Consider the following 14,664-nt stretch of genomic DNA (forward strand, 5'->3'; position numbering starts at 1 on the left):
CGGGGATTTAAAAAGAAAACAAACAAAATTTTAAAAAAACCTGACTACTTAGGGAGCAGCTAAAGTGGCATCTGTTTGTCAGTTTTGTGACCTGTTTTGGGTCAGAGTCTTACTTTACCTTGTGAGACTCTGCTGATTAAATGGATTCCCTTTCCTTTGGGGAGTAGAGGGTTAATGTCAGTTTACTTTGCAGCAGCTCCTGGTCATATGTTTCCGGTAGGGACCACTCCCAGGTTCTATATATACCCTCTGCTTCCACCAGAGGGTGCCAGTTATTTTCATTCATTTGGAAGCTTGGCTAGGAGGAGATAGGAGCTAGAGAAACCCTCTCTTTGTGACTTTCCTTGTTGGCTGCAGCATTGGTGTTTTCCAGTAGTCTGTTTTCTTCCCCCCTTTTATGTTGTTACCCCTGGGGCACTTTTAGTGGCTCCTTTGTGTGTGGTTTCCACGTGTACAAATTGTCATTGTTAACCCTGTTAGTCTTTATTTGTTGGTGGTGTTGTTGACTTATGTTCTTGCCCCTTCCCTACGGGTGGTGGGTTGTGTAGAGGGGGATTACCATCAGGGACAAGGACAAGAGATAGGGCCAGGTTGGGGGCCCGGACCTCCCTACCTTAAAGGGTACCTCCTGGCGTGAAGGTGAGTGCAGGGGCCCCAGCCTTAGGGCCAGTATAGGTTACCTTGTGTTCCCTGGGCACCTGTGACACTGTTTTAATGATAAGTCAATAAAAAGCTCACAGTGTATATGTTCATCAGATCCCGTATTAGCCTATGGATGACATAGGCTACTGTTTGGTCCCTAATAAAATAGCAAAATTAAAGCTACTCAACTCTGTCACAGTCTGAATGGTGTCTCAAAAAAACAATTCATAGATCACTCCCTTTCCTTTTCCTTTTCCATCTTTGCCCGGGCAGTTCTTCTAATCGAGCAGCATCTACCTGGAATAGATGATGGATTATGGCTTTACACTTAGCAGTTGTTCTCAACGCCCAGATGTTCCTCTCCCAACAACCGTGTGATTCTCTATAAAGAGCCAAAACCTAGTGTAAAACGATTCACAAATTTCTGTTCTAAAACAAAATTCATATACTCACAAAAGGGCATAGGTTAGTCAGTACATCAATACATTCCTATTTAGGAAAACAAAAGCATATACTCAATGTCCTTCCTAACCTGGGGTTTCTCCCTTTTGGCTTCTTCATAGGGCATAGGACCAGTTGAAAATTGATATGAGACATTACATGTGTAATATTTTGGACTTTTAATATAAGTTTTGTAGCTATTTTTGTTTTGCACTTTATTGTGCACGAAACCCAAATTGAGTCAGCTCACCTAGGGAAAGGATCCAAAATTGTACAGAAACCTTATAGTATGCCACGTCCTCGCTGTTTAACCCCTTTACTGTAGCATTTAGGAGGCTGGGAGAGGTAGTGCACTTCCTCTCTCACTCAATTGGGACCACTGACGTGATCATTGCTATGGTAACCCGTGGTCAAATGACGACCTCCATATTACCTGGCTATGGTGGCCTCTTAGACCATGCAATGCATGGTCTAAGTAGCAATCTCTCAGTGTAATACTGACATGTGTAATGTATTGCAATGCTGGTAAGTAAAAAAGTGCAAAAATTAAAAATATGAAAATAAAGAACAAAAACTGAAAACCATATAATACCAATAAATACAGTTAGGTCCAGAAATATTTGGACAGTGACACAAGTTTTGTTATTTTAGCCGTTTAAAAAAACATGTTCAGAAATACAATTATATATATAATATGGGCTGAAAGTGCACACTCCCAGCTGCAATATGAGAGTTTTCACATCCAAATCGGAGAAAGGGTTTAGGAATCATAGCTCTGTAATGCATAGCCTCCTCTTTTTAAAGGGACCAAAAGTAATTGGACAAGGGACTCTAAGGGCTGCAATTAACTCTGAAGGCGTCTCCCTCATTAACCTGTAATCAATGAAGTAGTTAAAAGGTCTGGGGTTGATTACAGGTGTGTGGTTTTGCATTTGGAAGCTGTTGCTGTGACCAGACAACATGCGGTCTAAGGAACTCTCAATTGAGGTGAAGCAGAACATCCTGAGGCTGAAAAAAAAGAAAAAATCCATCAGAGAGATAGCAGACATGCTTGGAGTAGCAAAATCAAGAGTCGGGTACATTCTGAGAAAAAAGGAATTGACTGGTGAGCTTGGGAACTCAAAAAGGCCTGGGCGTCCACGGATGACAACAGTGGTGGATGATCGCCGCATACTTTCTTTGGTGAAGAAGAACCGGTTCACAACATCAACTGAAGTCCAGAACACTCTCAGTGAAGTAGGTGTATCTGTCTCTAAGTCAACAGTAAAGAGAAGACTCCATGAAAGTAAATACAAAGGGTTCACATCTAGATGCAAACCATTCATCAATTCCAAAAATAGACAGGCCAGAGTTAAATTTGCTGAAAAACACCTCATGAAGCCAGCTCAGTTCTGGAAAAGTATTCTATGGACATATGAGACAAAGATCAACCTGTACCAGAATGATGGGAAGAAAAAAGTTTGGAGAAGAAAGGGAACGGCACATAATCCAAGGCACACCACATCCTCTGTAAAACATGGTGGAGGCAACGTGATGGCATGGGCATGCATGGCTTTCAATGGCACTGGGTCACTTGTGTTTATTGATGACATAACAGCAGACAAGAGTAGCCGGATGAATACTTTCAGCCCAGATTCAGCCAAATGCCGCAAAGTTGATCGGACGGCGCTTCATAGTACAGATGGACAATGACCCCAAGCATACAGCCAGAGCTACCCAGGAGTTCATGAGTGCAAAAAAGTGGAACATTCTGCAATGGCCAAGTCAATCACCAGATCTTAACCCAATTGAGCATGCATTTCACTTGCTCAAATCCAGACTTAAGACGGAAAGACCCACAAACAAGCAAGACCTGAAGACTGCAGCTGTAAAGGCCTGGCAAAGCATTAAGAAGGAGGAAACCCAGCGTTTGGTGATGTCCATGGGTTCCAGACTTAAGGCAGTGATTGCCTCCAAAGGATTCGCAACAAAATATTGAAAATAAAAATATTTTGTTTGGGTTTGGTTTATTTGTCCAATTACTTTTGACCTCCTAAAATGTGGAGTGTTTGTAAAGAAATGTGTACAATTCCTACAATTTCTATCAGATATTTTTGTTCAAACCTTCAAATTAAACGTTACAATCTGCACTTGAATTCTGTTGTAGAGGTTTCATTTCAAATCCAATGTGGTGGCATGCAGAGCCCAACTCGCGAAAATTGTGTCACTGTCCAAATATTTCTGGACCTAACTGTACATATATTTATGTAACAACAAAAATAAACCTTAAGCACACATACAGTACTTGAAACAACCGAATCTATAAAACGGTCAGACTAGTTAACCCCTTCAGTGAACACCATAAAAAAGATTAAAAAAAGCAGCAAAAACTATCTTTTCATGATACAGCTAACAAAAAAGTAGAATAAAATTCAATCAAAAAGTCATAGGTAAATAAAAATGGTATCACTGAAAACGTCATCTTGTCCCTCAAAGAAACAAGGTCCATAAAAAATAAAAATGCTATAGCTCTCAGAATACAGCAATGAAAGAAAACTATTTTTTTTTCTATAAAACGGTTGCAGCAAGACATAAAACAATATAAATGTGGTATTACTGTAATCATACTGACACGAAGAAAAAAAATGTGTTATGGCTTTTTGCACATGGTGAACGGCATAAAAACAAACAAAATTCCTGAATTGCTGTTTCTTCTTGACAAAAAACAGAATAGAAAGCTATAAAAAAATGTATGTGGCCTAATATGGTACAAATAAAAACTCTAACTCATCCCGCAAAAAACAAGGCTCACATGACTGACTGCAGAAAAATTTAAAAAAACGATAGCCTTCAAGATTCAGTGATGTCAAAAAACCTTTAGTTTGTAAATAAGCAGGGTTTTTTTTAGTGTTCTAGCAGCCAAACCTAATAAGAATATGTCGCAATAATTGTGCTGACCTGAGGAATAAGGCCGCCCTTTCACATATATCACACAGTGAATAGGGTTAGGGTATGTGCGCACGTTGCTTTTTACCTGCTTTTTACCTGCTGCGCTGTTTAATGCCAAAATGGATGTGTTCTTCTATTCAAGCAAAGTCTATGGGAATTTGGGTTTCTTGTTCACACTATGTTGTTCAAAATGCTGCCTTTTTGTGGCAGAACTTTGGTCAAAAACTCAGCTTTGCAGTGCAAAACCCAAATGGCAAAAACAATTGACATGTTGCTTCTTTGAAAAGCTGAGTTTTTGACCAAAGTTCTTCCACAAAAAGGCAGCATTTTGAACAACATAGTGTGAACAAGAAACCCAAATTCCCATAGACTTTGCTTGAATAGAAGAACACATCCATTTTGGCATTAAACAGCGCAGAAGAAAAAGCAGCAAAAAAGCAGGTAAAAAGCAGGTAAAAAGCAACGTGCGCACATACCCTTAAAAATAAATAAAGCGAAGTCTTCATTCTGCCTCCCAAAGGTCGCAGTACGACACAGCTCACATTTATCCTGCACTCTATGCTAAGCGCTTACAATAGGAATTATGTGTAAGTCACTGAAAAAGGTGATTCAGACAAAATTTGCAACAAAAAATTCACTGTAATGAGGCAGATGAAGTCACTTTGAACTTACGTCTGGCCTGTGGTCCAGCGGGATGCATCTTTATACGTGTCTTCTTAGGGGTTCACAAAAGTGCGGTCAACAACAATTTTTTACACCTTTTGAAAAGACGGATAGCACTGAACAGAGGCCAATTGGAGTCCGGAGTAGCTCTGCTGCCTCATTAGTGTATGGATCCATCTCACCTGACGTTTTCCCCATATTTCTGTTTCTGGGTGTCGCACGTGGAAGATATCACCATCATATTTCCCATCACTATTTTATCTATCCATAGGTAGGAAACATGAGGTGCATATTGTCTTCCTTCAGCTTATTATTATGGGCTGATCCCACGCACATCCCACTATTATGAAAAATATGTATGACGTGCATCTTGCTGCCCTGTGGCTGAAAATATGCCTGTTCTGTTTGTAGGAGCTACGCAGTCCCCAATATTGAAACTGTTTTCCCGGAACCTCAATGTCTGAAAACTCCTCTTTGAAGCTTTCCTGAATCTTACAGATGTTCGCCCACTTCCCTACCTGAATTACTTTGTCAGCAGGGAGCTCTCTTTGACCAGAGCTGCTTCCTTAATCTAAATTGACTTTGTCACTTGCCATTTGGTGTCCAGATTTTGGTGTCCAGATTTTGGTGACTTCTTCTTGCTGCAGGCAGGATGTGTGTTAATATGTGACAGTTGACTTGCATGTATGAATGCCATATTCCTCACACAATGTCTTTGTTACACCTACACAAATTGTTGGTACCCCTCGTTTAAGGAAAGAAAAACCACAATGGTTACAGAAATAACTTGAATCAGACAAAAGTAGTAATAAATAAAAAATCTATAAAAATGAACAAATGAAAGTCAGACATTGCTTTTCAACCATGCTTCAACAGAATTTAAAAAAAAAATAAAACTCATGAAATAGGCCTAACAGAAATAATGGTACCCCTGAAAATAATGTGAAAAGGGACATGTTAAATCAAGGTGTGTCCACTAATTAGCATCACAGGTGCCTACAATCTTGTAATCAGTCAATGGGCCTGTATATAGGGCTACAGATACTTACTGTGCTGTTTGGTGGCATGGTGTGTACCACACTCAACATGGACCAGTGGAAGCAAAGGAAAGAGTTGTCTCAGGAGATTAGAAAAGAAATTATATACAAGCAGGTAAAGGTTATAAAACAATCATCAAGCAGCTTGATGTTCCTGTGACTACAGTTGCACATATTATTGAGAAATTTAAGATCCATGGGACTGTAGCCAACCTCCCTGGACATGGCCACAGGAGGAAAATTGATGACAAATGAAAGAGATAGCTAATACGAATGGTAACAAAAGACCCCAGAAAAACTTCTAAAGAGATTAAAGCTGAACTTCAAGCTCAAGGAACATCAGTGTCAGATCGCACCATCCATCATTGTTTGAGCCAAAGTAGACTTCATGGGAGATGACCAAGGAGGATACCATTGTTGGAAAAAAAAAAAGCCAGACAGGAATTTGCCAAACTACATGTTGACGATTCTGGGAGAATGTTCTATTTACAGATGAGACAAAAATGGAACTTTTTGGCAAGGCACATCAGCTTAATGTTCACAGATGGAAAAATGAAGTATATCAAGAAAAGCTCACTGTCCCTACTGTGAAACATGATGAAGGCTCTGTTATGTTCTGGGGCTGCTTTGCTGCATCTGGCACAGGGTGTCTTGAATCTGTGCAGGGTACAATGAAATCTCAAGAATATCAAGGGATTCTAGAGAGAAATGTGCTGTCCAGTGTCAGAAAGCTTGGTCTCAGTCGCAGGTCATAGGTCTTGCAACAGGATAATGACCCAAAACGCACAACTAAAAACACCCAAGAATGGCTAAGAGGTAAATATAGGACTATTCTGATGTGGTCTTCTATAAGCCCTGACCTAAATCCTATTGAGCATCTTTGGAAAGAGCTGAAACATGCCTTCTGGAAAAGGCAACCTTCAAACACGAGACAACTGGAGCAGTTTGCTCTTGAGGAGTGGCCAAAATACCTGTGGGGAGGTGCAGAAATCTCATTGACAGTTACAGGAATCGTTTGATTGCAGTGATTGCCTCAAAAGGTTGAGCAACCAAATATTAAGTTAAGGCGGGAACCATCATTTCTGTCCAGGCCGATTTCATGAGTTTTATTTTTTAAAAAAAAAAAAAAAACATTCGGTGGAAGCAGAAAAGCAGCAATGTCTGACTTTCATTTGTTCATTTTCATAGATTTTTTTATTTATTATTACTTTTGTCAGATTCAAGTTATTTCTGTGACCATTGTGGGTTTTCTTCATTAAACAAGGGGTACCAACAATTTTGACCATGTGTGTATGTAACTATAAAACATAAAGGCTGTACGCTACTTTCCCATTAACCAATGGAAAGAACACACTAATGAGATATTTAGCGATATTTTTAACAAATTTTGCCAAAGAAAAATAAGGAATCTGGCAAACCACTGGGTCTATAAGTTGAGTTAATTTAATTTTTTACTTTTCCTTGTTCGCTGTAATTAAATGTTTCAGATATGGGTAACTACAGTTCTGCTGCTTCTCTAACATTCTGCACACATCTGAATCATTCATATCGACCTCAATGGGTTTTTGTGAAGACAAGAAAAATATTTCTTTCGAAAGATATCCAAATGCAATGAGAATAATTTTTTTGTGTTTGTATCTATATAACTAAGTTTTGTTTTTTCATAGGATGGCGGTGCAGCATCATCCAGGAGAGGAAAAGGACCATCACACACTCCAAAACAGCACAAAAACAGAGGAATAGATTTCTACTTTTCTCGAAATAAAAATATGTGAATGAAGTATAGAATATGGCTAGGACAATGCAATACTGTATGATCGTATCCTAACTCCAGAGCAGGATGACCAACAGCAATAGGAAAAAGAGAAGTAATTATAAAATAAAAGATCTGAATGGAAGATGTGAGAAAAGCTACGACCTAGCCATAGGAGTGTTTTCTAAAAACACCTGTAGCTTCTGAATTATTAAAAAGGGATTTTGCTTTTACCAGGAGGACTAATAATATAATTAGTACTTGAATATAATATAATCCCATAAAGTTGTATGGAGTTGAGTGCGCATATTCTGGACGGCTACAGGATACTTATCCATCCTCAGCACAAGTGAAAAATTATTTCTATAGGAAAAACCCTTAAATAATTGCATCTATACAGAAATTTAGTTGGGGGTGCAGATTTATACCCTTTTTGCCTTTTTAGGCTCAGCATTTTAGTGCCTGAAAATGTTGTTGACTCCACTACTTGGTGACTGACCATGAAACCTCAATCTATCTTTTGTGAATTGTTAATGTGTGCATTAGAGGTCATCTAATAAATATTTGCACTTGAAGGGTTATTCCCATCTCCCAAGATCCTATCCCAATATGTAGTAGGTGTAGTAATAATAATAATAATAATAATAATAATAATAATAATATTAGCAAATACCTCCAATTATAAATGTAGTATAGTTCTCCTGATATAGCCATGTCTCTTACCTAATGTGCAGGGCATTGCAGCTTAGGTATTCATTGTTACGTCCACTTATATAGTGACAGTTAATTGCTAGTGGTTGTATACATGGGATACCTAAGCTGCAATGCCCTGCACATGAGGTAAGACACATGGCTATATCAGGAAAACTATACTACGTTTTTAATTGAAGGTATTTGCTAATATTTTTATTATTACACCCACTACATATTGGGATACGATCTTGGAAATGGGAATAACCCTTTAAAGTTTTTCATTGTGTCTGCACAATGTAAATACTTTTGTGCCCAAAGAAAGACAAAAGTATTCTAGGAGTGATACCTTTTTTTGTCTAATCAGAAAAATTATATTTGCAGCTTTCAGGGCACAGAGGCTCCTTCTTTTTATATATATATATATATATTTATATATATATATATATATATATATATATATATATATATATATATATATATATATATATATATATATATATATATATATATTAAATTAGTTTTCCAATCTTTCCCTTTACTTATTTTTTGCTCCATTTTTAAGTCTGAAACGGTTCTTTAAAATTCATGTACTATTTCATATTTCAGAACTTGTGGACTACCAAAGTCTTAAAACATCGGATTGTCCCACACACGAATAGGCAGTGACACTTTAGAACGTCATTGCAGAGTCAGCAGTTGCACGAAGATCTGCAGTAGTGGCAAGCCGCCTGTCTGAACTGTCTAAATTATTGCTTTATTACCATCTCTGCCTTTCTGATCACTGTGTATACAGTATAGGAAGGAGAAACAACAGTTCCTCCACCCATCCTTTCAAACGTGATTACCGATTGCAGGAAGGGAGCAGGAGCTGCAGAGTCTCAGCAGTTCTAGATCCGCTCTGCAATGCATAAATCTGCCTTGTACCTGGTGCTCATAAGCCAGCCCAAGTTACAGGGGAAATTGTCAATAATACAAATGTATTTACATTTTGAAGATCTTTTATGACCTTTGGAGACGTTCAGTGTTTGAAATAAATAAAACAAAATTAAATGAAACAAAGAAAACCACTGCCAGTCAAAAATAAGCCCGATACTAATGGAAAAAAATCAGATATACAATATAAAAGTAATTGTTACTCAAAGGATAACACAATTTAAAATCTACTGTAATGTTCCTTTGTGGATGTAAAAAAAATTAACATAAAAATGTAAAAGTATGAAAAAGATGGAAGCTGAAAGAAGCTTGGAACGAACTGCGCTCCTGTAGATGAACCGAAGGTCCAGTCTGCGAAGTGGATGAAAAGATGCTTTATGTTATGCTTTTTGGAGTGAAACCCCCACTTCATCATCAGTATCGGCACCAATAGTCCCACGCTTCTTTCCGCTTCTATCAGTTACCTCCAGCCTTGGGGCTTTGGTACTTACGGCAACTGTGTTTTTGTTTCTATACCGGTTGTGTGTCACATAACCACACAAGGTGAGCGGCCTGCTCTCTCTTTCACATTTTTTTTTTTATAGGGTAAGACCCTATTGCGCTGTTTCTCCACACTATTGTAATAGGAAAAAGAAACACATCCGAACACCCCTATAACATATAAAAATCAAAATATAAAAATGACAAATTAAACCCCATATATTATGAAGCAATGAGGCAAAGATTATTTCAATATCCGAATGAAATCAAGACACAAAAATGTGCGTTGTGAATGGAGAAAAATATAGCCCAGTATTGAGCTGATTGACAATATGTGACAATGAGTCTTTTTGCTGATTTTTTTAGAATTGAAACTGAGCAAAAACCAAGCTTTTGAGGAATTTTACATTTTTTTTTTTTAAAGGAGGATTTGGGGCATTTTCACTCAGTTTCTACTCCAAAAACTCCTCAAAGAGCTCAGTGTGCACATAGCCAAAGGAGGTATGGTCACACTACGTCTTTTTCTGAACTCTATAGCGGTTAAAAGAAATTTAAGACAGAACATGTCTATAGGATATCGTTTTGACATTGCTGTGCATTGTCCATCTTTTGTGGTGGTTTTGCAGTGATATGTATGATTACAGAGCCGGTGTGTTTTCTGAGTTTAAAGTTGTTTCATTTATAAACTAAACCTACCAAATATCTACACTTAGGTGTCTTATGATGAGACCGCACTGATCATAAGAACAGGCGTTCTTTGTCCCCCATTTTGAATTGAGTGGTGGTCGAACTTGCAAAGTGTATGGGATTGCTCTAGATAGTGTAGTAAAATGCTTAGCTGTCTCTGGTGGATCCATAGTTCGTGAATACAGTGGTGGTCATGTATGGGTGCTATTGCTTTACCTTATTTACCTTGGGCTCCATATTTCTAAATTTTTGGGGGTCCTATTTATCGCATACTTAAGATCTGTCCTGGGACTAGGTGATTTTTCTTTTGTTTTTGTTTTAGGAAAACAGAATCAGCAGAACGTGTCATTTGACAAGACAAGGACTCTAGGACTTTGCAGTGACATAAAAGAGGAATCTCCCTAAGTTCATATGGCGTTTTAGGCTACTGTTGGCGGCTTATACGGACTTGCATATGAAGATTTGGAAAACGGGATTTGGATGTTTGCGCTGACTGGGCCATTGATTTCAATGATGTAGACGCAGAGAGTCACATTGTTCTGTGACGGACATAATGTTCGCCAGTATCCTCTTACTTAATGCAGGCACCAAAACAGTCAACTGCCCCAACAGAGCCTCTAACAGTAGACTAAAACGCATATGACTATAGCCTGAATCGCGCTGCTCTGTTTTCTTTTTCAGGTGGTTTAAATGAGTTGTCTTACGTTCTTATTTTTAGGAGCATTTGTCTCCCCTTCCTCATAGCTTCCTGCTTGCTTGACTGAGTGCTGGCCCAACTACCTGCTCTCTGATGCTGAAAGAAGCCTGCAAGATTCAGAACAGCGCTTGCAAGCTGAATAGCAAACAATAGACACTCCGTGCCTAGGAAACTGGCCAATTCTGAGGTGGCTGGTAACCATGGTAATGAGCAGTACATTATAGAATTTAAAAATCCAGTAATTCTTGAGAAAGGAGAAAAATTTTAATAAGAGGCAGAGTGCAAAGTTGCTTATTTTACCAACCACTTGCAATAGGATGAGACAACCCCTTACATTTATGAATCTTATTTCAGTTTCCTAATGTGTTTGGGCTTCTGTGGACTGATGATGCAGACTGTACGCACAGATCACTTTTTTCAAGACTGTTACATTTATATTAAAGCAAGAGAAAAATATTGTTTTTGATATTCTTAGTTATTGCAAGGTCAGTCTGTACATTGTAAAAATTGGCCAAAAATAAAAGCATTTAAAGCTTTAAGATTTTTTTTATTGTGTTTATTTCACCTTTGTCCTTAACCAGAGACAGATCTAGATGTAACAGCATCCGGCATAAGAATTCAATGTGGCACCTCCACCCATGCAGTTTGAGTAGTTGCCATGTGACCGCTCATATGCAATTTGCACACTAATGCCGGCGTCACACGGGATGATATATCGTGCAATCGCATGAGCAATCGCAATCGCGCCCGTCGTTTGTGCGTCACGGGCAATTCATTGCCCGTGGCGCACAAAGTCGGTAACCGCCATCACAAGGTCTTACCTCGCGCACGACGGCGCTGTGGGCGGCGAACATCCTCTTCCTGAAGGGGGAGGAACGTTCGACGTCACAGTGACGTCGCATAGCGGCCGGCCAATAGAAGCGGAGGGGCGGAGATAAGCGGGACGTAACATCCCACCCACCTCCTTCCTTCCGCATTGCCGGCGGGACGCAGGTAAGCTGTGTTCGTCCTTCCCGGGGTGTCACACGGTGCGATGTGTGCTGCCTCAGGAATGATGAACAACTGGAGCACAGAAGGAGGACCGACATTTTGAAAATGAACGACGTGTCAACGAGCAACGATAAGGTGAGTATTTTTGGTCGTTCGGAGGTGTCACACGGTACGATATGTCACACGATGCCGGATGTGTGTCACTAACGACGTGACCCCGACGACATATCGCCCAAAATATCGTACCGTGTGACGCCGGCATTACAGTCACGTATCAACAAGTTACTCTCTCAATGTTCAGTGGCCATGTGAAGACTGCTGGAACCAGCACGCATATCTGAATCCTGACAGTGAGTATATTACACGTTGGGATTGGGCATACTATAGTGCTTATTTGTATAATTAAAGGGTTTTTTCCAGGTTTGTGATGAAAGTGTGCAGTCACTGTAGATGACTGCACACTTATTAATACTCACAGCACAGGCACTGCACACTTTCAGATTCTCCCATGCCAGTGGCAAGAGTGGATGATGATGATGTGAGGACAAGTAAGTGATTTTTATACTTCGGGCCACATTTCGACTTGACGCGCCGACCTCACTCAATTCACTTGCATTGCCCTAAGCCACGCATGTCTAGTCAGAGCGGGACCGCATGTATGTGAATTGCATACTTGCAGTTTCGTGACCTCCCATTTTTGCCACCGGCACCAGTGAATCCTTATAGCATGCAGTTTGTGCTATGAGAACTTGGAAGTCTGCAGTAACATTGAATGACTTGTAAAACCCCTTTAATGCTCCTAACATAAATAATAACATAACCCTTGTCAGACAGCACAAAACCTTTTTTTTATCATGGCCATGTATCACATAATCTAAGTTATGGATTGTTACAGGTGTACAGGATCAGATCCAATAACAGCACAAATATACATATCCAGAACCACCAGCAGCACAGAAATACATCAGTAGAACCCCCAGCAGTACAGATACACAGCATCTGAACCACCATTAATAAAGAAATACATCACCAGAACCAAAAGCAGTACAGGAATACATTACCAGGACTACCATCAGTACATGGAACATCAATTGTAATGTCAGATCAGACCCATATACATTGATTTGTATTGCATGAACCTACAACTCCCAGTATGTCCTTAACAATGGTAAGAAGATACTGAGAGATGTTATCAGTCATCATCAGACTGACAACATCTCCCAGTATCCACACTCAGTATCACATCTAAACATTTACATCCAGGTACTTTTAATGATGAAGATGATGTTGTCTTTCTTTGAAGTTGTTTTGTGTTTTGTTTTTTTCTTCATTTTGTCCAGACACCATGATGCCTTTTCACATCCACAGCTTGTCTCTGCAGGCTTCCATGTTCAACGCTCTTCTGAATCAGTTCATCCCAACATGATGCCCTTAACTATAGAGAGCGTGATTATAATGCTCCTAAATAAAAATATCTGCCCTACACCATGCCACTGAAGAAATAATTTCTCCTCACTGTGCTCCCTGCACAAAATATAACCCACACACTGTCCCTCTTATGGTGCATGCCGTCCACACTGCTCTCTCCTTTCCATTTTGGGCTCCTCTTCACACTGTCTTCTCACACTGAATTCCTATACTGCTCAGTCTCTATACTGCACCCCCTCATCACACTCCCCTTCCTCGGCATACTGTCCCCTCCCGGTTGTCCCCTTACAGTGTCCCGCTGTGCTGCCTCATCTCTATACTGCACACCCTCTCACTACCCAGTCTCTATTCTGTTCCCAATCACACTTTTCTCCCCATACTGTCTTCTTTCACATCCCCCTGATAACCATACTGTCTCCTCACATTTACCCCATCACGCTCCTTATTATCTCCTCAAATATCCCCCCCTGCTCCCCATACTGTGTCTGCACCCATTAACCTTACTCCCCATGCTGTGTCTGCATACACTCCCTATTTCTCATACTGATTCCTCATACATCCTACCCTTGTTCTGCATACTGTTTGCATCCATCCCCCCTGCTTCCCATACTGGTGTTTTTACCCATCTCCTCCCTTGCTCCCAAAACTGTCCTCAAATCCCCCCTCACTCCCCATTCTGTGTCAGCACCCATTCCCCCCTCATTTGCCAAATTGTCTTCAAATGTCTCCCCCCTTCGCTCCCCATTCTATGTGCACATTTAGCCCCCTCCCATTGTTCACCATACTGTCCAATAGTCCCCTCAACATTACAATAAATCTTCACTGCCTTCAGCTTCACTGGAGAATTTACCACGAACGTTGTTTGTGATACTGTGGCGCTGTTGAGTAATGTCAGAAGCATTATCAACTGACCTTTGATGGGTATAATAAGTGCATGAGATCCCTTTAAATGATGATTATACTAAGTGGGAGTATCTCTTTAAATAAAAATTCATGCCATTATCCAATGCAAGTCTATTCTGGTACATTATACTCTATTGTGCAGACACCGTGGTCATTTTGAATGAGTCCAAAGTATAAGACCAGCAACATTTTTTTTAATACTTAAATTTTGAGTGACATTTTCTAATTGAACACCTTGTTCTTCTGTTCATTAGACATAAATTAGGATATAACCACTGATGGTTAGATAATGGACGACGGCCATTCTGCTTTATACTTGTTATCTTGTTATATAATTTGAGGCTAATGGAGCAGTGCACCTATGTACCTACAAATATGTAGATCTATCC

General features: G+C 39.7%; 1 protein-coding gene across 1 annotated transcript in view; it reads left to right on the plus strand.

The window, feature by feature from the left end:
- The window catches only part of LOC142244496 (cryptochrome DASH), an 89,285-nt gene extending 81,148 nt beyond the window's left edge, over positions 1–8,137 (plus strand). The window contains exon 14 of the mRNA XM_075316729.1: positions 7,379–8,137. Within this exon, the coding sequence (XP_075172844.1) occupies positions 7,379–7,486 (108 nt within the window). The 3' untranslated portion in view covers positions 7,487–8,137. The remainder of the gene's footprint in view (positions 1–7,378) is intronic.
- The last annotated feature ends 6,527 nt before the right edge of the window (positions 8,138–14,664 follow it).

This window comes from Anomaloglossus baeobatrachus, chromosome 6, assembly GCF_048569485.1.
Source record: "Anomaloglossus baeobatrachus isolate aAnoBae1 chromosome 6, aAnoBae1.hap1, whole genome shotgun sequence".
In the NCBI taxonomy this organism is placed as follows: domain Eukaryota; kingdom Metazoa; phylum Chordata; class Amphibia; order Anura; family Aromobatidae; genus Anomaloglossus; species Anomaloglossus baeobatrachus.